Source organism: Tenrec ecaudatus, chromosome 8 (genome assembly GCF_050624435.1).
Source record: "Tenrec ecaudatus isolate mTenEca1 chromosome 8, mTenEca1.hap1, whole genome shotgun sequence".
NCBI lineage: Eukaryota > Metazoa > Chordata > Mammalia > Afrosoricida > Tenrecidae > Tenrec > Tenrec ecaudatus.
Window position 1 is genome coordinate 112,789,208 of NC_134537.1, and position 25,351 is coordinate 112,814,558.

Here is a 25,351-nt window from a genome sequence, read left to right on the forward strand (position 1 = left end):
AGCTTAGGGAACCCAAGGGACTTGTTCCCGTCGGACCACTGAGAATTGACGTGGTGGCAGTGAGCTTTTTACATACAGCCTGGTGAAGTCATAGTCTAAACATACTTTAAGTTTGGAGCTTTTACCCCGTTATTAACCTTTTTAGTCATATTTATGGGTTACATAACACCCATTCACATTTCCTCTACTTGTCACCTATAGTAGTCACTGGCTGCTTCTAAGTTGTTCTTGTTCTAAGGGACATTGAAGAAAAGATCTTCAAAGGGAGGATGGAGACCTACAAATGGTAAAGAGAAATGGGGGAGGGCAGGCTGCTGAGGGGACTGACAAGTGTTTTGAATCGTTGAAAGCAGAATGGATGATCTGAGATGTAAACTCCCCATCCAATTCACAAGTAAATCATGATTTACTAAATATGCCTCTGCGTGGGTGGCTGAACATGATCTCCCCATCTCCCCACCTTATTGTTGTGGCTAGGTGCCACTGAGTTGGTCCTGACTCATAGCAGTCTATGTACCCTAGAATGAAACACCGTGGGGCCCTGTTATATTTAAAGCCGTGTCAATCCATCTTGCTGAGGGTCATCTTTTCCACCGCCCTTCTTCTTCGGCAAACATGAAGTTCTTTCCCAGGGACTGGTCTTGCCAGATATTATGTCCAAAATACAAGAAATAAAATCTTGCCATCCTTGCCCCTCAGGCTTCACTGTACTTCCCAGATGTGTTGGCTCTGCCGGCACTCCTCGGTGCTTTCCATATTTGCCAGGGCGCATCGATTCTTCTGCAATCTTCCTTCACGTGCAGACGAGGCCATGGAAAAGGTCATGTGCACCTTGGTCCTCAAAGTGGTATCTTTGCTCTCCAACACTTTAAAGAGATCTTGTTTATGCACTTATTTTGTCTTCAGTGATCACAGAATGCCAGGTTGTTAGAACAAAGTGTCCTTGCATTGAGGGAGAGCTTGAGCAGAGGCCCGAGGTCTGTCCACAACCTCAGTGTATTGCCATATAAATATATGTACATGGGCCAATACCTTTATTTTATTAATTAATGCATTCATAAATACATTACACATTTATGTACCATATGTGCACACCTATGCTTCTACCTCTATCTATATCTTTGCTTCCTAGATCCTTCCTCTGTTTCTTTTCACCTTCCTCATGCCCCACCATCAAACACCATTGAAACACACAATAAACCTCTGGTTCCTTGAGGCTTCCTCACCACCCACTATCATGACCCGAGTACTGCCTTTCACTGTGGGCTAGACTGGAGCATGTGCACAGGTATGGATAAGACATAAGAGCTCACGACACATGGAATCCAAGGACAGGAATGGGAGTACCGATACCAAGAGGGTAGGGTGAAGGTGGGGAGGGAGGGAGGGGAGGTAGGGGTACCAGTGGTGATGATCAACATGTAATGCTCCCCACCCTCCCACCCCAGGGGGAAGAACAACAGAAGCCATGCGGGAAAGGAGTTGATAGGTGTTTTTAAGGTGGTAGGTATAAGATATGAAAATCATAATTTATAATTTATCAAGGGGCCATAAGGGTGAAGGTGGGAAGGAGGGGTGGGGAGAGCTGATACCAAGGCCTCAATAGAAAATAAGTATCTAGCAAATGATGACAGCTTATGTACAAATGTGCTTCATACAATTAAAGTATGGATTGTCACAAGAACTGTAAGAACCTCAATCAAATGTTTAAAGAGTCTTGTGAGATTTCCCAATGCAATGTGCTGTTTGATCTCCTGAATGCTGCTTTCATGAGCATTGATTGTGGATCCAAGCACAAGAAAATTCTTCACTTTAATTTTTTTCTCCGTTTATCCCTTTATATTTCTATTGGTCCAGTAGTGCGGCCTTTTTTTTTCTTTACATTGAGTTATAATCTATATGGAAGAATGCAATTCTTGATCTTCATCGGTAAGTGCTTTAAGTTCTCCTCACTTTTGGCAAATTGCACACAAACCCGAGCAATGCTAAAAGCATGCTTTCACCCCCTGCTACAGAATGTACAGTCGTGTACAAAGCCTGCAGTAGCAGGGGGTGAAGTCAACCATTTCTTACGTAGATGATTTCTTAACTGGATGGAATAGTGAGTTGAAAAGCCAGATTGCTTAAGTTTAAAATCAATTCCACCACATATGATCCTTTAACAAATTACTTAACTACATTTGGTTCCCACATCTCTGTAAGATTAGACTTCACAGGACTCATACTATCTGTTGACATTGTTTATTCTTTTAAAGCGAAGCTTCTATCTGAAACTGAGACATCAACATCTTTAAGGATAATTTTTATTTTGGAGAAGTGTCAAAAGTTATAGAAGTCAAATGCTGATTATTAAGCTGGGTCCCAAACATCTTACCCTATACATGTTGAAAATTTTTACATGTTGGCATTTAAACATGGCTTATGTGCGTGTGTGTGTACACGCGTATGAGAAAGAGACAGAGACCATGGCTTCAATACCAGAAAACTCATTTCCATTTGAATATTTGGATTTACATAAATATTTAGATTTACAGATTACTTTTTGATAAGCATTTAATTGTTTTGTGGGTTTTTTTTGGTCTTACAAGATTTAAGAGTCAAAAAGGTACTTGTGATGTGTGGCCCACCCATTCGTCAGGGCTAGTGAACCGACCGTGGAGACAAGCAGACGGTATCTAGGGAGTCACTTCTCAAGTTTTCTAGAATTCAGAACTTTGACATTTGGAAAATCTTAGCTAAGAATCAGGGGCTACCACGGTCCAGTTTGTGGGACCAGAGGGAGAATCAAAGGGGAGTAAGGAGTATGTAGATAAGAACTGTATTTTTCTCCACGAGGGGCATGGAGCTGAAAAAGGGTGAAAATACGATGCTGTGTGGGAGGCTCTTGGGCAGTGGTTCTCGACCTTCCTAACGCCGAGACCCTTTCATACAGTCCCTCAGGTTGACCCCAACCATGAAGTTATTTTAGTTGTTCCTGCATAGCTGTGATTTTGCTACTGTTTTGCATTGGGCGCCCCCTGTGAAAGGTTGTTCAGCAACAAAGGGGGCTGTCGAGACCCACAGGTTGAGAACCGCTGCTCTAGGGCCTCTTTCAGACATTGTGTTGCTTGGTCAAAAACCAACCAAAACATGTACGTTATGCCTCGTCACAGCATAAGCAAAGCTCATCGAGCGGTGCTTTCCTGCGTGCAGTGAGTTCCTCCAGTGCTGTTGTTTTTTAAATATAACATTCACCTGAAAGTAAAACCAAACAAAGCTATTATGAATTTAGCTTTTATTCAAAATTAAATAAGCAAAAGCAAAATTTGTAAGAAACTTTTACAAATGACTTACATAGAAGAAAGCTAAGAGAGACAGTCACGAGTCTGCAACAAATAATTACAAAAGTGTCTAGGGCGGCGTGAATAGAGACCATGCCTCCGCACGGTGGTCTGGTCGTGATAGGAGTAAGGCATAACTAACATCTGCACCACGACCAGAACTGAAAACAGAACAGAAAACGGACCTTGAAAAGCTTAGTTCTACGTCAGCTTCTTTACCTCCCCCTCCCCCCATCCTTAAAGGGCTCCCACTAGACCATTTGTCAGATACGACACACATCATGTCAAACTATAAATTACACAGATGGGCAGGTAATGCGAAAGCCCCCGGAAAGGTACAAACTCACGGGTACTGACTTGAACTCTGCATTTGCTTCCTGTACAGGTAAATGTAAACCATGTTTTCACAGTTTTAAGTGTTGTACGAGTAGATGCACAGTACCATGTCAGGTGTGTCCTCGTTCCTGAAAACTGGCTCTAGGTTCTACACCCAATGCCCGTCGGGCACCGGGATGCAAGTATTTACATAAATACGAAGTTGTGTCATAGTCGATGGTCAAGACAGTTCGCTCAGCAAGAGCAGGATCTCCAACATATAGTGATACTCAATACCGTATTTCACGTGTGCAAATGTAAGCATTAGGACAGATAAGTCTGAGGCAAATTCAATTTGCAAAAACTTGTATCGCTACTGTTGTAAACCTGGGCAATGAATGACCCTCAGCAAGTTCTGCTCTCTATGGCTTGTTTTTTAGTCTTCTTTTAAAATTTTAAAGCCAGAGAAAATGCGCGCGCACACTCACGCACGCACACACAATTCACCACACACACACACACACACACACACACACCCCACACACACACACACAGTTCTCCTTTCATTTTAGCATATGGTACATAGTGCAACTTCATCATGATGTAGAAGTTGAACACACGGTCAGTGCGCGTTTTCCTGTGCAAGTTCTTAGTGGTCGAAGTCCTAGTCGAAGGTATTCGTTTGAAGAACCGCGGGATTCAGGAGGTTGAACAAAACAAAACAAAACAGCAACGATCAGTTTCATTACATTTCTCAAACCAGCACTGATGTGCAAAGGCAGCGGAGAATCTGGCTGTCGGTGCAGCCAGATGAAGGTTAACTGTTTAAAAGGAAGATCCAAGCCGTTAGTTACTTAGATTGGTCTCTAGAAAAATAGGTCAGGATATGCTGTATCTTGGTCAAGCGCTCTTTCAAAGACTTCATGGACAAAACCGACAGTTGGTACCGGGGATCGACGGGAAGAACTGCGAGCAGCCACCAGCACCACGCAGGTCCATTAGGGGTCGCCTAGAAGCAATGGACATCGCACATGTGAACACAGGAACTTTCTTCTAACGGCACCAACAAAACCACCGAAAAGCTACAACTGCACGAGCGCATTCCAGCGCGCCTGTGCCCATCCCAAACCTCCTAACATCTCAACACGCCTGTTACGGAGGCCACCACGAGGCCTGAACGAGAGCAGGAAAGGAAATTCGCCAACGTCTCTCATAAGAGCTCGGGATCTCTGAGCTCCTATGTGGGAGGGTTGCAAGCAAAATCCAGAGCCTGCGCTCTGCTCTCGGCATCACCTGCCATAAAACGGGTTCTCCACCTCAGCACCACGGTCCGGTTGAGCGGAGAGTTCGGTGTGGCCAGAGGCTGTCCTGAGGACTAACTGGATGATGTGTCGAGCAGGCTCCCTGACATCTGCTCATGCCAGTAAGCACTACCCAAGACTGTCTCCAGATTACGTGCCCAAATGTCTGATGGAGGGCAAAACTGTCCCAGGATGAGAACGACTGTCTTAAGGAAAGTTAACTGAGATTAAAATGTGGTCAAAGAATGATGGAATAACGGTAAGTGCAAAAACGAAGGAAACGTTCTAAATGGATTGTGGTGGTGATTTCACAGCTCATCTGCGATGACTAAATGCCTGAATTGCACGCCATGCGAACTATATGCCAACAACACCGTTTCATAACAAGAATTAAGGAACCCTAGGCAAACAGGAAGAAAATGGTCTCAGCTTCTGCTTTTGTTGGGGGCGGGCGTGGGGTGGATAAACAGATCTCCAGCAAAGGTCCGCTGCTGTTGCAGGGGCTCAAAAGGACGCGGAATTCAAAGGAAAGGATTTGTCGGCAATCTTTACTGCACACGCTCCAATTGCTTCATGCTGAAGTTTCAGAATAGCGAGTGGAGCCATCAGTCCCAGGGCTGATCTCAATCCCTTTCAGCATCAAACTCTATCTTCACAGTTGTGTGCTTCCCAGCTCAGCATCACTACCATCCGCTTCTGCAGGAAGGAGAAGTCACAAACTACATTTCCCATCACCCCTGCCCCTGTGCAGTTCCAGGCTTGCGCGGTGGCCACGGAACTGATTGCGAGTCTTGGCCATCCAGGTGCTAAGGGGCAGGTCTGCACTATCTAGGGCTCTCAAGGCTGTGAACCTCTACAAGTAGATTACAAGGCATTTCTCCACAGGATGGGCAAGTGGCTTTCAACAACCAGCCCCCTTTTGGTTAATAGCTGAGCCTGACTCTGTTCCCAGCACCATAGCCTTTGCTGATAAGGAGGGGTGGACATTTGAAAAGATGGACCCAGAGACTGGAGCCTGTTTCAACGGCAGCTTTCCAGAGAGTTCTTTCCACTGCTGCGGATGGGACAATGGTGGGGACCTCCCTGTGACTCCCAACAGCAGCAGGACCCCCTGATTTACTACTGTGACCAGATTCCCTCCTGTTTGTTGGGAGTGGCCTCGGCTTCTTCTGAGAGCTGTAGACAACTCTGAGCCCTCCCCCTGCTACCCTCCATTCCTGGAATGCAGACTGACTGCTTTGACTTTCTTGGCAAAACCTGACAGACAGACAGACAGACAGAAAGACAGACAGAATGCTATTGTGAGGAAAGTGGCTGATAAACCACCTGGACAGCAAAGCGAATGGGAACATAATGTTACACTGTTCTCTCAGCTGGCCGAACCTGGATGATTTGTTTAGTCACGCTCGTGCTCATCAAAGGCTACTTCTGCCAGGTTCCCTCAGAGTGGTCCTGTAGCCCAGGGAAAGCGGAATGTGGGCCGAGCACTCAGGTGAGAGGCGCTGGTGCCGAGCTGGAGGGAGTCTCAGCCCGGGGCCGGCCCGGAGGCTGAGGCGAGGACGTGCCCTCAGAGAGGGACGCACAGGCTTCCTGCATGAAGCCACACCCTTCTGACCGCCACGCCTGACTCAAAATGCTCCGGCCTAGAAGCTGGTGCTTTGCTGAGTCTGGAATCGGATCTTCCGGAACACAGCCTCTTCCCTTTCAGAGAGAGCAGTGTCTGCGGCACTCACCAACTCACACAGGGGCCTGGGAGACAGCTGGGAGTTAAGCGTGACCGCGCACCCATGCGCACGAGCAAGGCTATCAATCATACAGCTTCATGAGGCAGTAAGTACTAAACACACAGAAACCAAACTAGCTTGAAGTGGGGACATCTGTAAGTTGGGGATAAGACGACAGGGATTTAAAAACATGAACGCAGAAGACATGGCACACGTTGCTTGGTGACTGTCGGAGCGCACCGGCTGGCTGGCGTGAAGGCACGGCTCTCCCACAGCCACAATGGACACGAGGGGCCTGCGTCCTGTTGTGAATCCCTTCCTCGCCTCCTTGCAGACAACCTGCAGCTAAGGACGCTCTCCTTCACTGAGGCAACTGAGACCTACTCCACCCCCTACCACAGAACTGCGTGGGGCCCCACTGCTGAGAACATAGTCACGATTCGAAAGGTAGTGGGGGAATTCCAAGATGCTGCATAAACTAAAAGGAATGTAAAAGGGAACACAATTTTCACAAGTGTGGCTTTACAAACTAAGGACTTGAGCCTTTGGAAGCAATATGAAAGCCGTTGTACCTGAAGGTCATCTTCCCTCTCGGGCATTGATCCAAAGTGCTGAAGAATCTGACTTCGAAATCTATCTCTCAAATTCTGGAACCAGCTGCAGGCTTGGGAGTATACCAGGTTGTGAAGCTCTCTGAGATTCGTTACCTCATCTTCATTCTCAACCTAGGAATACAAACCTCGGTAAGGTGTGGGTGTCGAATCACTGCAGCCCCGCTGCCCACCCGGCAGAAACGAAAGAAAAGGATCAGAAAGGGGGAGCACAAGACACTGCTGGAAGTTCCCGAGAACATGGCTTTTCTGCTGCTCAAAGCATCTGCTGCAGTAGGGCCAGGGTTAAGGGTGACAAGTCCTGCCCTCCACCTCACTGGAAGCAGTGTGCTTCCACAAACCCTTCCCAATAGCCCCTACCTGGGAGGGGCACAACTGAGAGCAGGTCCTGGGATAAATGTCTACACAAACTGGGAAATCCTTTGGTCTGTCCCTGTGGGTCAGTGAGCTTTGATGGCAGTGACTTAGTAACCACAGCTGCTCCAGCAAAAGCAAAGACGGGGGTGTGGATGTCAGTAATATACACAGCACAAAGCAGGGAAGGGGTGGCGGCCAGGAATGCATATAGCTTTCAATGGGAAAATTACTTCAACAAACAAAACAAAAGGCTAGCCAATGACCTGGTTTATAAACCAGCAGATCAGAAGCTAGTGAGGAAATGAGCACCTCCCTGCCTGGCAGGGCCTGCAGCTATGGCCACCTCCACCACCCTCCCACGCTCCCTCCAGACCACGTCCCCACACTGGACACACGTTTAAATGCATCCGCTTGGCAGCCGAAGATCCAAGAGCACTCTCTCAGTATGAACGCCAGTGGGCAGAGGGAGCTTCAACTCGTCCACCAATTGACACTGCTTTCTCTAACACACACGTAAGCTCTGACCCACTACGTGCTACCAGGCCTTGCACACTTCAAGGATCACAAGCTAGCACAACAAGGGTGTTCTAAAAACACCTGTAGATATAAAAGGTGACCAACAAGCAATCATACTTTTAAAAGATCCGAGAAAATTAATCAAGCCAACGTTTTAAAAAGCTTCAGCTTTGTACTCTCACACATTCAAGGACGAAACCATGAACTGTGGAAAGGAAGGAATACTAAGAATCAGATGGGGTTGGACTCGGGGGTGGATAAGCAGCCGAGAGAAAAACAGCAAGGTGTTAGCGAATTTTACTATTTTACTATAACAGAATTTAAAATTTCATCATAAGCCACAGGAAAAAAATCACTATAGTAGGAATAAAGACTTTGATATTAAAAAATACAAATTTGAGAAGCTTTTGCTGAATGCTCAAGAAAATCACAGATTAGGAAACTGAGGTGAATAAAAACTACTAGATATTCTTAAAATCACAAAAGTATAGAGAACTCAACAAATTCATCCTGGTTTCTAACAGGCAGTTACTTTCTATTGACAGTTGAACAGTTTTTCTTGTCATAATTATATTAATGGGATGAAATCCATGTTGGACAAAGTAGATCTGCCTTGGCGGGTTTCCGAGACTGTGAGTCTTTACAGTGAGAAGCTTCGTCTTTCTTGAATAAAAGCATCGAGATGTGAATCTTGTCTTTGTCAATGTCAATACCACCCAGGTCTATATGCGTTTGAGGGCCATGATTCCATCTCTTTACCCTTTCTCAGAGCAGTTTGGTGTCTTAGTGGTTACCTGTTGGGCTGCTAACTACAAGGTCCATAGTTCGAAACCACCAGTGGGTCCAGAAGAGAAAGTGGAGGTGTTGTACTCCTGTAAAAATTCAGTCTTGGAAATGCATAAGGAAAGCTCTACCTGGTCCGTTAGGGTCATCAACTTGGTGGCAGAGGTTCACCCTTTCTCCAAGAATTCTGCTCTCTTCAATTTATACATTACAACGGAGACGACAAAGTGTTCCTTTAAAATGCTCTTGAGTTGAGAAACAAAATAAAGTTCAAAGGGCAAGATCAGGGTAAAGTGAGGAAGGTTTCCAAGTGAAATTCTCATAGGAAAGCACCCGCTCCCCTGGAGGAGAGGGGATAAAGAGCAGGCATGCTGTGGGGCTGGGAATGCGCTCCTTGGTACAACTTGCCTGGTCTTTCCCTCACCAGTGAGGTCTTACTGCTCTAATACTCCATCGTAAGCGCCTGGACCCAGACCCAGCAGCAGTAACCTGCTGAGCTGACTTCTTGGCCTCGAATTTCAATGGCCCAGCAAATGCCCCAGAAGCCATTGCTTTGTTTGGACAGTTTTTGATATCACCCTAATGAGACTAAAATGAGTGTTTATCCAGAGAACCTGTCAGCAGCCATCCATCCATGGAATGAAAAGACCTGTTTAAATACATTGTTTGGGATAAATCGGTGCATGTGTGAACTAGAGGCCCAGTAACAAAGATGTTCGCCTTATCTTTGTATAGTCACACTATGTCTAGCTACATATTCAAAGGATTTTATCATTACTTGATATATGAAGATGAGATTTCATATACACATAAAATAAAAATGTTAACTTAATAAAGAATATTGACTTCAGCAGATGATTTCATTAAACTAAGCTATCAATCAGCTCAAACTTAAATTCATACAGTATTTTTATCTACTGCATAATGTCAATTGTCCCTATAGCACCTTTATAATCAGAAAGGGCAAACAGTATCTAACTAATCAAGTTATTAGCAGAGAAGCAAAATGATATAAAGACAGAGAACAGAACTTGGGCGTCAGAGTGACTTTCAATCATATTTCTTCTGTACACTGTGTGCAGGATCCTAAGCAAACAATTCTTAGTATCTTTAAATCTTCTTTCCCTCACACGATTTCACAGAAAAGCTTTGAGGAGGCAGCCCGTCCTGAGTCACATCCTGAGTACCTTCTAACCCGGGGGACCAAAGGCTACCACTGCTGATGTCAGGTGGGACTTGACTGAACACAGAGTAGACCAGAAAGATTAAGCCTGTGTTTTATTGGCTACATGAAAGCATTTGACTGGGTGAATCCTAACAAACCATGGATGACAGTAGAAAGAATATGAACTCCAGGACATTTATCTGTGCTAGTGTTGTTTCTGGACATAGACCAAGAGGCATTCAAACAAAGGGACCCTGCATAATGGAAAAATCAAGCTGCTCTTCAATCTGTATGTGAAGCAAGTCATCTGGCTCAACCTTGCCTGCTGAGATTAAGGAAGACTCAAAGCATTTATTGATGAAGAACAGAGTATAGCCTTCTATAAAGATTGCACATTAACAAAACCCAAACAGAAATCCACATAGCCAGACCAATAAACAAGAAAATTACTGAAGTAACCAAGGATTTTACTTGGGTACACAACCAAAATGCATCAAAGCAGCCGTCAAGAAATCAAACAGAGTATTTCACTGGACACCTCAGCTGCAAACAATCTCAAGCCATGTTCTTTACAATGACCTCACGCATGCATAAACTGGACAATGAATAAGGAAGACCAGTGAAGAACTGATGCTTCCTAATTGTAGTGTTGGCCAAGACTATTAAAAATACAAGGGACTCAATGCAAGAACACTTTGTTCTAATAACTTGGCATTCTGTGATGCTCATCTTCCTGGCATGATCACTGAAGACAAAATGGGTGCATAAGCAAATGTGGTGAAGAAAGCTGATGGTTCCTGGCTATTACAAGATATTGCATCTGGAATTTTAAAGGCTTGAAATTAAACAAGCAGTCATCTAACAGTGAAGTAACAAAGCCCACATATGTAAGATGTACACCAGTCTGTGTGATCACAAGGTATCAATGGGATCAGGTATCATAAGATCCAAAGCAAACAATTATTATTGATGTGAACGAGGGGGGTTGGAGTAGAGACCCAAAGCCCATCTGTAGACAATTGGACATCTCCTCACAGAAGGGTCACAAGGAAGGGATAGTCAGCCAGGGTGCAGTATAGCACTGATGACACACACAACCTTCCTCTAGTTCTTTAAAGCTTCCTGTCCCCCCTCCCCCCACTATCATGACCCCAGTTCTGCCTTACAAATCCGGCTAGACCAGATTACATATATTGGTTTTGATAGGAGCTCTCGACATATGGAATCCAGGACAGATAAATCCCTCAGGAACAGTAATGGGAGTAGCAATACCATGAAGGTATGGGGAAGGTGGGGGAAGAAGGGGGAGAAAGGGGGGATCAATCACAATGATCGATGTAGAACACTCCCCCAAGAGGGATAAATAACAGAAACAGGGTAAAGGGAGACAGCGGATGGTACAAGATATGAAAATAATTTATAATTTATCAAGGTGTCATGATGGTTGGAGTGTAGGGGAAGGAAGCAAAAAGAGGAGCTGATACCAAGTGAGGTAGTTAGTTAATTGTGCCAACCTGGCCGATAAACATATATGGGGTAATTGAAGAGCAGAGGGATAAATGGTTCAGTGAGTCTCGCCTTTCTAGTTCTTGGGTTTCTTGTTTTCTGATGGTCGGACCAGGGTGCAGCTGCCTTAGCAGTTCCCTGCTTCAGCTGGCAAGGCTCACTTCCTGCAGAACATCTCCAAGGAGAAGCCACAAGGACCTACCCCGCTGCAGCCCTGGGTGCTGGAGCAGCCGTGTGGAGACCCCTGCCAGCGCTGAGATGCTTACACATTCACTGACTCAGCCTTCCTCCTGCGGTCAGCATCACTGCGTCTGTTTTGTGAGATGGAGGAGGACTTTGTGGACTGGTGTCAGACATATGGGTTAATGTTGGACTTGTGGGCTTGGGCAGCACTGGGCTGGGATGTTTTCTTGATGCACATTTAACCTTTAAATAAAACTCTCTCTTATACATGAGTTTCTGTGGATTTGTTTCTCTACAGTACCCAGACTAACACACCACAGGTGCAAGTAAAAAGAAAATGTTTAGAAAATGATGATGGCAACATATATACAAATATGCTCAGCACAACTGATGTGTGGATTATTATAAAAGCTGTAAGAGCCCCCAATAAAATGATTTATAAATCATTTGTTCCTGCCAGCAAATGCTTAATACTAAGCAAGCATTCAAAAATACTGATTGACATAAACGGCTTAAGTTTATCACTGAACAAGATCTATGTTTTTATGAGGCCCTTTTAAAAGAAATTGCCTTGAATATGATTTTTACTCTATCCCAGTAAGTCAGTGTTGTGGCTATTGTTTGTTTCCTGCCAGTGAGTTGGGTCCATGTCCCAGCAACCCTGAGTGCAGCACAAGGAAACATGCCGGGCTATCCCGACGGGCACATGCAAGCCTACTGGTGCAGTCACTGCAGTCCGTCCACTTCCTCAAGGGTCTCCACTTTCCCTCGACTTTGGTACAGACGTCCCTCTCCAGGTACTCGTCTCACATGCGAGTCTGTTCAAAGGACGTGAGATGAAGCTTTGCCACCCTCACTTTTACGTAGCATTTTGGCTACACTTCTTCTAGGACAGATGAGAACTAGATAAAGAAGAACTCGGCATCAGGACTGGAAGGCGGCCGATTCACAAGCTGTGATACACACGTGATACGACCCTGTGTGCTAAAAGGGAACTTGAAGCAATTAACTGTGGACGACCAAAGACCACAGCCTTCACTAGGGATTACACCTCAATGTAAAGCAAGCAAATATCCTCCCTGGGCCAACAGACAACATGATGAGAACGAACAAGAGACTGAAGTTGTCGAGGATTTCATTTAACTGGGATCCACAATCGACGGTCATGGGAGCAGAAGTCAAAGGAAGTGCTGCATTGGGCAAATCAGCCGCCAAAGACCTTCCTAAAGCATCAGAGCCAAGATGTCACTCTGGGGACTCGGGTGCCTGACCCAAGATAAGGTATTTTTCAATCACCTCAAAATGCATGAATAAAGATAGCCAGGGAAGAAATGGTGTGGTGCACCTGATTTTGGTATTGGCAAAACCTGTTGAATACACCGTGAACTTCAAGGAGCACAATTTTCAGGTGCCTACACTAGGTGCTTAAGGTCAACTGTGGTTGGTGGCTTTTGTCATTGCCTAGCTTGACTCGGGGTGACAGAATAGGACTGCTCTGAGGGTTTTCTTGGCTGGAGCAGGAATTAATTAAGCACTCTGAGGCCATTCCAAAGGTTGGAAGCCACTGGGAAGAGATGTGGCAGTCTGCTTCTGTAAAAATTAGAGCAGGGCCTAACAGTCCTCACTCTGGGTGAAGATGTGGTCCACTGACAAGGTGTTGCAGATGTGGTACCCTAGCACCTAGCATCTCCATACAGGACCCAATTCGGTCTCCTTGACCCAGGGTATTTGAAAACACAGGAACAATCTCAGTATATAGGACAATTCTTAAAACATTTTTTGTTATTATCTGAACATCCAAGTTCTAAGGATATTAGCTTAACTGCAAATAACTTCAACAAACCAAGGAAAGGACTTGAAGCTTTTCAAAATTTCAGCGAGTTTGTAAGTTCTATTAAATTCATCTGCTACAGTTAAGGACTTCCCATACACACACACACCCACACATGTATACACACATGTGCACGTAAACGCTCTAGGCACTGCACTGGTTCCTGAGCCTGGAGAAGTGAAGAGGATGTAGATGCTGGTCTCCCAAATTCCCTAGGGGTGCACAATGATTTGAGAGCACCAAGAAAGCCTTTCTTCCTGTACATGCACACCACAGACAGCATCCTGGAAAAGAACATTTTTACCTTCACGTCCTCCAGATATTCAATATCTGCAGTGCAATATCCATCCTTCACTCCTCTTTTCAGAACTCTAAACCGCTTCCCTCCAACGGTGTCAACCACAGACCTTCCATCAGGCAAGAAATGCACATTTCTAATTTGTAACATACAACCATAATCTGCAAAACTAAATGAAAAACTTTGATTAGGATTAAGGTTCACGTACAGCCATGCAAGTTTTTGACCACATTCAATGTAAATGCCGATAGAAAAAAAAAAACACCGAAAAAACCATACCTGCTGTGTGTGTCACTGACACACATCCCAAACTGCTTCGTCCCGGTCTGCATGCTTCTCCGAATCATCAGTCTGTATCTCGGCTCAAAGACATGGAGAGGGCAAGGCACAGTGGGGTAGGCCATCGTGCAAACAAATATGGGGACATTCTTGGTCAAGCTAAAGAAGAAAAGTGTTGCATCACTAAGGGCTGGCACACAAAGCAAAATCGAGTCAGATTAAAACAGAACGCAGATTCGTTCTAAACAAAGTGATTTTAGTTCTTGGAAAGAACAAGAATGCCCACTTCCTTCAAACTAACAAGGGTGCAGCATCGATGCTAAAAATCCGTTTGTGTGCCTCTTGAAGTTTTGTGAATTTTGAGATGACAGGTTTTCAGAGCTATGTCTTTCTGAATAAAAATGATTTGATTATAATTAATACTTCAATAGTAAACAGATTTAAGATATTCCTAAAACATGGCATACAAGGCTACATATCCATCATTGATAAATTTTTATTTATTCTTATATTACATTAAGGAGAGGGGAGAAGTTCTCACAAAAGGCCAAACAAACCATTAAAAATTCTTAAGGAAAAAAGATGTTTTAAACTCACAATCGAGACAACAAGATAGTTCGATGAGAAAGGATGCTTTCAAGTCATTAAAATAGCACACGGCTTCTTCATTACCAACTTGGCAGAGGTTCAGAAGAAGGATAATGTCCAGTTTGGGCAATGATGGACAGAGCCTGCCACAGTGCCACTGTGCTACAAAAAGAATCGGGTTATGTTGATCTAAAGCTTGTAAACACATGCATATCTTTGGAACCACTGGTTCGTGTTTTAAAATAACCCTGCAAGCACTGTAAGAATGTACACCGCAGCACTGTGGATAGTGGCCACAACTGAGGGCCAAGAAGAAAACGAATCAATCCAGCTTACCTACAACATGGAACTCTGTTTCCATTGAAAACGCCGTGCACTGAGATGAGCTTGGAAACCAAGTTGTATCCATGAGAAGGAGAGTATAGATTGGGCAGTACTACCTCCCAATACTAACCAGGTATTGTTCGGCACTCTGGGCTGGAAAGCTAGCTGCCAATATACCAAAGGGGATTCCTCTTGTGTCACCAGATCAGGGCTTTTGTTTCCCACCCTGTCCATCTATAGTTCTCAGTTCTCCTTCAAAATGACCTTGGATAGCTGATGTCCAAGTAATGTCCACTAAAAATAAGCTTAAGAACACGTTCCTCTGCTTTTTACAAGTGCACTGCTCTACCACCTGCTCAGGAACGTAACCGAAGCCCCCTCCGTACGTCTGTGAATCAAGAAGTCCTGGTGGCATGACGGTTAAGCACTTGGCTGCTAAACAAAAGATCAGCAGCTTGAACCCTATCAGCAGCTTTGGGAGAAAAAAGACCCATCAAAGAGCTCCCAGGATGATGACAGCTCCGAAGCCATACAAGGCAGTCAGTCTCGTCTGTCTGCAGGGCGGCCACGTGGGAGGATCGACTCGAGCACCCGTCAAGCCCACACGTGCTACTCAGGGAGCTGCCCTGACTGACTGAGTGAGTGAGCAACCACAGCCGCCCTCTCACTCGCCTGTCACCACCCCACCCGCCACTGGCCGGACCAGTCTGCTACGGCAGGCAGGTTGCTACGCGGCGTTAAGGGTTCCAAGTTCCACAGGGGCTTTCCCCTAGCTAGCTCTCTTCTGGGTTGATCAAACAAGTTCATCACCTGATCACTGGGGTATTTTCGATCAAACACCCCTTATAAAACCACAGGATGAAATAACCAAATCTGCAGGAAGACAAATCAGTCCTGACCTCTGAAAGAGGAGGAAAATCGTTCTCCCGCTGAAGGCCGCTGGCCCCAGATGGCATGGGACGGGCACATGTGGACCAAGTCCAGTACAATTAGCTTGTCTTCGGGATTGAGTTGTCAAATGTTCTACTTATAGTTTGAAAGAGGAACCGAAAGTTGTTAAGAAAAGCATTCAAAAATTACATCTGTAAAGCATATGTCCCACTAAAGAAATTAAGAAAAAACATTGAGACTCAGCTGACGGTGAAAAAGATACACAGGAGATGTACGTACAGAACAAACTAACTCAGGTCCAAACGACGCAGCTCCATTAGTTACTATGTTCCTCTCAGATACCATCAAGTGCCAGTGTTACCTCATAGGATTCAGGTGTCCACCTTTCTAACTGCATCCTGCTACCGTCATCATCCTCATTTACTGAAGGTTTGTAAGGTCTGAAGGTCTGCCTCCCAATGTCAGTCGCAGGCCTCCAAGTCTCTTGGCCACGCCCTTCAACTCTCTCCTGGACCGGCTGTCCTCCAGGTCCACCACTCCTGCCCTGCGGTGGTCCCACAGGTTTGCGCCCATCACTATACCCAGCAGCCCCCGCCCCCTGTGCTCCCAGTGCTGCTGCCTGATGCCACTGGGAAAGCCCTCCCCACTGCATAAGACACTGTCTTCAGCACAGGGAGCCAGTCCAGGCTTACTTACAGAGCACCTGGACGCGACTAAATCAACTTCAAAATAATCCTATCTGCCAACACGGTGGACACTGACCCCTCCCAGTCAGAAGTGTGCTTTGTGGAGAGTGACTCGAACTACAGGCAGGATCCAGGCTGCGAGGAGGGTCGCCCTCCCCGCCTTCCAGGGAGTTCAGAGTCTGAGGGTGTGAATTTTACAAGCAGAAACCTACTGTGCGAGTTCAGCAGCTTCTTCCTCATGTATTTTCTTTCTCTCGGACAGCTCATCAGGCAGATACTTCACTATTAATTCTTCCAGCAGCTGTGTGACACAGTACCGCCGGTCTGCGAGATACTGAAAGACAATATTGTTTTACAATCTGGTGATTTTTTTCCTATAGTACAAAACAGGCAAAAGAGCTTAGTTGACTTGTTAGAGAGCCTTTAAAACATGTTTATACGGTCAATTCTGGATTATTTTAACTAGCGGGCGCGGTGGTGGGATGTTACGATGGATTGTGCTAAACAGAGCGTGAGAGAGAATGGGCACAACTTGAAGGCAGCCTGGTCTGTCCGACCACTCTCTAAGGGTTCAGACCACTTTCATGGGTGGCAACCAGCCCTGCTCCTGGTCATCTCCCACCCACACCAAAGGCCAATTTTCACCCGGCAGTTCTTGGGTGCCTAAAACTAGCATTTCAACTAAGAAACAAAATCTGATTAGGAATAAAGAAAATACTGTTTGCCTTATATAAGCAGGGCCTTATATAAGCTGTGCTGACAGCGACCTGCCCTGCCCCTAACTAAATGGCTCCTTTGCACCACTCCTGAGGCTCCTGGAAAGTGTTACCCTCGTGCATTTTTGTCCTTCTTTATTCCAACTACGCAAAGGCACCTATCTCAGCCCTGCCAATGAAAAGCCTATTTGTCTTTCAGTCTAGCTCAAGTTTGACCTTTTCCATAAAGCCGTCTTTAATTATTTTTTGGGCTCTTCCCAGCAGATGCTGTCCGTGCCCAACATGAAAGGGCAGTCACCATACCTTGCACTGAATTACCTGGACATAGCGCTGCACTCACATTCAAACCTGCTGGTGGCCATGCAGAGTCAGTGTGAGCTGACCTGCTGGTGGCCACGCAGAGTCAGTGTGAGCTGAGACTGACTCAGCGGCAGTGAGTTTGTCTTTGTTGTTTGCGGGGGTGAGAGATCAAGTCAGAATGTATGCACAGAACTCTCTGGGTAAAGAAAATGCCCTCTTGCTCACCGCCATGTACTCAATTAGTCAGGAGAAGCTCTCGGGAGGTAACCAGAGGACAAGATAAAGATGGCTGTCCTTCTATCTAGAGAACCATCCAAAGTAAGGAGCTGTCACTGTCCAATAGACTACATTAGGAAATGTGAGAGGTGGGGAAGTTAGCAGGAATCAGACTGTTTATTAAAATACAGACTACTACAGGCCATCCAGGAAGCCCCGGGGCCATAGTGGGTTTCTGAGTGGAGCAACTAACCACACGGTCAGCAGTTCAAACCCAACAGCAGCTCCAAGTGGAACTGAAGAGACTCTGCTTCTATAAAGATGTAGTCTCACAAACCACATGGGCTGGTCTCCTCTATCTCATGGGGTCAGTATAACTCAATGGCAATGAGTTTGGGGTCTTTTTTGGCATTTGGAGGCGCACTCCGGAGTTTCTGTCTGGGTGGCTTTGGAGTGGGGTCTGAGAATTTCTACCACCTATCGATCGATCAGTCTGTGGCTCCATGGTGGCTTGCAATATATCATTACAAGTACACCAGCAGACAATCTAGCACGAGCTTTTGAAAGCCTTGCAAATACATGGCCTTCAATCCACTGATGTACTTCCCAGGAGCGCGTCCTAAGGAAATGGACAGAGAGAGCTCGATCATTAAATTATAATGAAGCTCACTTAGGCATTTTATATATATATGAAAGAGACTAAACTCACATACCCAAGAACAGGGAATTGTTAAACCAGCAGAATATGATGCAGCCATGGAAATTACATTCTAGGACATACTTAAATGAAAATAAAGAGAGAAACATAAAGTGATAAATAGAAGCCTAACACTACATGTAGAGCCTACCAATTTGTTTTTTAATTCCATATTTGTATTGTACAAATTATCATAAAGCCTGGGAAAGCAGGAAGCAGCTTTCTTCTTTCTAGAAAGGAAACTCAACTCCTTCCCTCTACTACGAGTGATCAGGGTGGCGACTGCACCCGGTCAGAGGCAGACAAACATGTGAGCTCCAGGAAGCGAAGGCAGTCCCCTCAACTTCCAGGTTTCACTGCACCTGGTGTCGGAAAGTCGGAATGTGGGATCAAATGAATTTTTACATGTCATGCTTTCAAATAACATGTTTAATACACTAGTCTTCAACCTCGAAACACCTTTGGGCTGACACTTATCTAAATTTTAGGCTGACATGCATGGAATTTAAGCCGGAGACCTGCTGGTGGAGTGGTTACAAGCAGGACTGCGATTGCAGGATCGGCAGTTCGTAACCACCAGGCACCACACAGGCAAAGGATGGCGCAGTCTACTGCTGTTCAGAGCTGATCTCAGAGACTCCGAGTCAAAGGCAGTGAGTTTTGTTTTTAATCTAATGGTTGGTTTGAAGGGGAAAAAATGTAACAAATATATTCAGAGAATATCCAAAATGATCAGAAACACAGGAAAAGCAATGTACTTAGAGTACTTAATCTGAAAATGAGAACGTAAGTCCGTCTCCTCACTGTGAGCAATGTGTAAATGGCTTCCTTTACACTCTGTAAGGCGTTACACTATGCACGCGGAATCTTTGCTTCCATGAAGGAAATCACTCATGCATATGCACTAGTAAAACCACCTTACTCTTTCCTTACTCCTACTTAGAAGTCTTGTTCTTCCCCGGACAGTCCTGGTAGCCCTTTTCTAGCCCCTGGGGCCACTGGGCCTCAGCTCAGAACGGCAGGGTTTTCGCCTCTGTCTCACTGCTTCAGTTATGCAGGCACGACTGATGGGTGCTATACGCCCATCAGTTACAGAAGGCGCCCACCTGAGAGCACACGCTTTCCTACAGGTTATTAGCCCTGGCCACTGATTATGGAAGGGTGTGGGAACACCTCCCCCTCTTTCTAGAGCTATGCTGCTTGCTGTGACAGCCACTCCAGACACCCTCAAACTATAGCCCGCGGGCCACATGTGGCCCGCCGAGGACATTTATCCGACCCGCCAGGTGTTTTTGTTCATTTTTTTACTTCAAAATAAGATATGTGCAGTGTGCACAGGAATTTGTTCAGAGTTTTTTTTTTAAACTATAGTCCAGCCCTCCAATGGGTCTCAGGGACAGTGAACTGGCCCCCCGTTTAAAAAGTCTGAGGAGCCCTGCATGACTAGCCACTTAGGACCACTTAAATTTAATTGAAATTAAATAAAATAAAAAGTATAAGTCTACTCATCCCAAGTGTTTACTAGTCACTCAAGGCTAGTGGCTATCAGACTGGGCAGCGTACATTGGGAGCACTTCTGACCATGCCGAAAGTGCTACCAGATAACACAGATCCAGGGATGAAAGGGGTGAAAGAGGCCTCCTCTCTGGCCCAACATCGTCATCATTAAAGCAGAACAGATCCTGACCAGGGACCTGAACTGTTCTGCGTGTTTGTTTTTTAACTTTGTACAAGAGGCTTAATCCTCAGAGCCGTTCTTCTTCCTCCTGACGTTCTACCTCAGTTTTCACCAAAAGGTAGCACACATCGGTCATAAAGTACCTTTTGGTGCCTGGAGTGTGCCAACTCATTTTAAACACAATCACAACTGTTTCTGTGACGGAACAGAAATGAAAGCACGCTGCCAAATCTAAGATCAATACGCAGATGCACGTGCAAAATACTTGCCTCTTTTAAGCTCTCTTTGCAAAGTGGGCAATATGGCGTGTGGTCCAAACAACGTTCAAGACAATTCTTACAGAATGAATGTCCACAAGGGGTTGTTACCGGCTCATAAAACAACCTGAAATCAACCAAAAGTAGACGTTAGTTTTCACAGCAAGCTACTAAGCAAGCAAGTGTGAACAAACCAGAAGTGGGACCATCGCCCCAATCTGCGAGATGAGGAAGGATGATAGCCCAGCACGTACAAGGGAACAGGAAGCCCGGACACAAATGCACGGATGAGGCTCCCCTTTAGATCTGGAGTCTCAGAAACACATGGGGAAGTTCTACTCTGTCCTGTAGGGTCACGATTAAGTCTGGATCGGCTTGATGGCAGTGAATCTGGCAGCCCGCAGATGCTTGTGTTTTACATATTGTAAGGCTTCTTAAACATTCTCCACCATATCAGTGCTCTGCCACCAGCTTACAGCTGTGCGAACCCAGTGCTGCTCAACCTTCCTGGTGCCGCCACCCTTTTGTACAGTTCCTCATATTGTGGCGGCCTCCCCCCCACAAAATTATTTTCGTTGCTACTTCACAACTGTAATTTGGCTACTGTTATGAATCGGGCGACCCCTGTAAAAGGATAGTTCAACACCAAAGGGGTTGCAGCCCCCGGGTTGAGAACCCCCGTGCTAACCAATCTGACAGCCTTAGTCACCTGAGGTTCCCACGCATTCAAACCGTAGCTCGCCAAATGGAGAGCTGTGTGAGACTGGATGCAAGCACCACCAAGGGAGAGGGCAGACCTGCCCTGTAGATGTCTGAGACGGGGCTCTCTGTAGGGGAGAAAGCCTCGTCTTACTCCCACCCTGCAGTCAGCTGCCTGGGCTACCAGAGCTTCTTACAGGGACGTGCAGTAAGGCTGAAACGCACAGCAGATTCCAGGTTTCGTATGAAAGCAACATGTAAAATTTATCATCTCCAATGGCCTTCCTACATGAAATTCACCAGTAAGAATAATTTACTATAAAAAAAGGATAATTTACTATCACAGTTGGATCCTAAATAATCACCCTCAACATTATATATTAAAACCTGTGAGAACTGGAACCTGTGTAATGGGGAAATCTTCTACAGAAGGAAAACTCAAGTATTCCCCACTAAATGGCGTGATAAAAAGGTACGGTATAACCACACTGTTTCAAAGGTGTGAAATCACAAGACTTGGAAAAACAAGGCAGTTCCTTCAAGTCCCAGCTATCGTTTGTATTTGTAGCTATTTCCTAATACTTTTGAATTGCCTAGTAGAAGGCCTCACCTGTCAGATTCAAGAGTTGAGGGGCCATACCCCAGGGCTCCAGCCATCGCCTTCACAGTATTCCTGTGACTCTACCAACACCCCAAGTTACCTGAAAACGTTCCCTTACAACCGTGTTTGAAAGCTGATTTTGGTAGCAACACTGTGTGAGATGACTGGGCTGTGAAATGCTAGGATGTCTAGATTAGCACCTAATAAAATGGTTTGGAAAAAAGGTTTTTTAAAAACGACAGGCTCTTCAAATTCTTTTCTACAAAGTGGTCATTTTTATATTACTTACACGTGATTTCGCATTTAAAATGTAAAGATAACCATATACATTCGATACAAAATTAGCATTCTTACCCACAGATCCATCTGAGGTCACTACCAATAGCTTTTATAGTACTTGGTAAGGTCCCAGATTCCTTTTTATACTTAAGCCATTTGATTCTCACAACACTGTGACATAGGTTATGCAATACTGACCCTGACTGCTATAAAAGGAAAACCAAAGTTTGGAGGCAAAGTTGCCCAAGGTGTGAAAAGGTAGACCTAGGATTAAAATGTACGTTTTTGTTTGTTTTTTCAGTTCAGCATTATGTTACATTGCCTGTTTACTGCCTTTACCTATTGCTGTATTTGATTTATGTTAGTACAAAATATTCATCCTTCATAAAATTGTGTACACTTACCTCATGCAGAGGGAACACTCAAAATCTGAAACATCTATTAATTCTTCCGGGATGTCACCACACACTAAGGATAGTGCACAGACTTCACTGAGAGGTTCTGAGAAAACAAAGTGTTGCCTTCATTAGGAAAAAAAATGGAAGGTCATGCTGAATACACGTATTTCGTATGGAAGTATAAGGAAACTGTTACCTCCTTGTTTTTTAAGCTTGCTTCTCCCATCTTCGCCTACGACCACGTCCTGTTCTACCAGAGACAGCTTTCTTTTCAGCAGGGCACCTTTTTCTTGAACCGAGAGCAAAGGTTCTGAGAAAACTCTTTTCAGACACTCCTCTCTGGCAGGCATTTCTGTTGAATTTATAGCCTGTGCGGACTGAGCGCGGTTTAAGCTTCCTTTGACAGGCTCTGAAATGACCTCTGAAACGGCTTCATTCTACAAAAGTACAATAAACAAAAGTAACTCTACCTCTTTGTTGCATGTCATAGAGTCAATTCTGACCCTATCCTTTAAATGACAGAATACTGATCTCACTACACACTAAACTTCAGTGCTCTCCAATGTTCATTTTAACACCCCCAAGTTTTCAACTGCGAACGTCTGGCAAATAAATAGAGTCGGCAGGACTCACACAGCACCAGATGTTGAGGTGACTTGTGTTATAAGGAGACTGATTCAATCAGTCAATAGGCTTGCTCCTACCCTGAAAGAATTGAAATGAATACAATGTTCTACTGATTCTAAGAGATTGAAAGTGTTCTGGCATTTAAATGACTTAAAGCTGTGATTCATGAGCAAATATTTTACACAAAATTGTACTCCAAAATGAAAAGTTACAGATTCAATTATATTAAGACAATGTTAAGGAGACTCTTGGCTGCAACAAGGGGCTCAAAGATGAGAAGAATCGTGAGAACAGAGCAGGCCTGGGAATTATTCCTTCTGGTGTACACAGGGTCACTATGAGTCAGAAATGACTCGACCCCAAGGCACTAACAACAAGGGAGGCTGGGTGGTGTAAATGGTTAATGGATTCAGCTACTAACTTAAAGGCTACAAGTTCAAGTGCACTCAGAGGGACCTTGGAATACAGACCAACAAGCTACTCTGAGAAATCGGCCCTTGGAAACTATGGGACATAGTTCTATTAGAACTCTAGCAGGTTCACCAGGTGAAGGAACAGATTCCACACCAAATGGGAAAAGAGGTTCTTTTCCAACAACTATGCGATAAACCCATTCCAACTAATTAAGTATCTAATTATATATTCTTGGTTGTCATTATTATTGCCTTTTATAATCCGTATCTTTACATATTATAACATCGGATATACGTGAGTGAACACCTTAGAATTACATCAACAAATTGCCCTCTCCAACACTGTAAGATATAAAAACAAAACCAGAGAGTCTTAAGTGGAGTTGGTTGCAACTCAGAGTCAGCGCCAACCTGTGCTCGGAAGCCCTGGTGGTGTTGTGGACTATGGGTTGGGCTGCTAAACACAAGGTTGGTGGTTCCAGGCCACAAGAGGTTTCTCTGCTTCCATAAAGAGTTACGGTTTCGGAAACTCACAGGGGCAGTTCTAATCTGTCCAAGAGGATCTCTGTGTGTCAGAATAAACGTGATGGCAGGGTAGTTTATCTACATTCAAAAGGAGTGAAAATCTTAACCTGTCAAGAAGGAGGGCTGCTTGACTCATGATAACCGTTACTCGTCCCTTACCTGCTCTGGACTAAGCTCACTAGGAGAGTAAGATGCTTCCATTACTGCCGGAAAACCAAAAGCTTTACTTTTGGTAAATGGTAGCGAACTCCAAGAAGATTCTTTCAGGCCTTCTTTTAAGTTTTCAGGGGATAGTAAGTCACACAAAATCTGTAAGAGAAATATTAGAGAAGTCAAGGGGAATACGTAATATTTGATTCAAGACAACTGAGTAAAACTACATTTAATGTTTAAGAATTGTTAGAAATTTAGTAGCGGGTATTATTCTTATTTTAAAATTTATTATATTTTCATTGGGCTATACTTCACATATCATACAACTTAATTGTACAAGTATATTAAGAAGATGTGTGCACTCATCACCACCATCGATTTCAGAACATTTGCTTCCTGCACTCATTGTCCTTACCTCTCCATTCCCCCTCATTCTTCCCTGCCATGCCCCCATGAAGTTCTCAACTCAGGTACTGTCTCTATAAATCTACCCATTCTGGGCTACATCTACAGTAAAGAATACAATATACAAGCAAGAAGCAAACACACATACACACATACAAAAATTCAACAACAATGACTAGGCAAAACATAGGAAAACCTCATTCAAAAAGAAAGCAAAAAATACTAAAAATTGAAACAACTTTAAAAAGGGCAAAAGGGGGGGATTATTTTTCATGAGTAAGAGATGAGCGGGTTAGTTAGGTATCCAACAGTAAAAAGGTATTACTAAGGTTCCTGCTCACACACGTACCAGCTTATTCCAAGAGAGCATGGGGACATGTCTCTGCAATCAGTGGATGGCTGCAAACACATGCTTTCAGCAATATCCTTGCCTGGGTCTTGTGAAGGTGCTTAATAAAAGGTGGGGGGCGTGAGGGTGGAGGAAAGATACTCATTCTGTCATAGAGCGGAAAGTGATTTTGATGTCAGGGCTAATAGCAAAGTTCTAACAAAACTCAAGTTGACATCTTCCCAAATCTCTCAAGATTGGCAACAAGTTCACAGGCATGTTGCCCACATAAAACAACAGTTTTTAGAGGGATCAAGCATTGGAAGGAGGTTGGGAAGACCTCAAAAATGAGCCAGGAGAAGGAAGACTGCCAACCTAGAC

General features: G+C 44.7%; 1 protein-coding gene across 1 annotated transcript in view; it reads right to left on the reverse strand.

Annotated features, from left to right (window-relative positions):
- Positions 1-3,253: 3,253 nt before the first annotated feature.
- The window catches only part of LONRF1 (LON peptidase N-terminal domain and ring finger 1), a 35,257-nt gene continuing 13,159 nt past the window's right edge, over positions 3,254-25,351 (reverse strand). The window contains exons 4-12 of the mRNA XM_075556744.1: positions 24,244-24,393; positions 22,716-22,956; positions 22,526-22,622; positions 20,555-20,669; positions 16,891-17,012; positions 14,190-14,348; positions 13,917-14,079; positions 7,233-7,385; positions 3,254-4,644 (exon numbers count right to left, since the gene is read on the reverse strand). Of these exons, the coding sequence (XP_075412859.1) occupies positions 4,486-4,644; positions 7,233-7,385; positions 13,917-14,079; positions 14,190-14,348; positions 16,891-17,012; positions 20,555-20,669; positions 22,526-22,622; positions 22,716-22,956; positions 24,244-24,393 (1,359 nt within the window). The 3' untranslated portion in view covers positions 3,254-4,485. The remainder of the gene's footprint in view (positions 4,645-7,232; positions 7,386-13,916; positions 14,080-14,189; positions 14,349-16,890; positions 17,013-20,554; positions 20,670-22,525; positions 22,623-22,715; positions 22,957-24,243; positions 24,394-25,351) is intronic.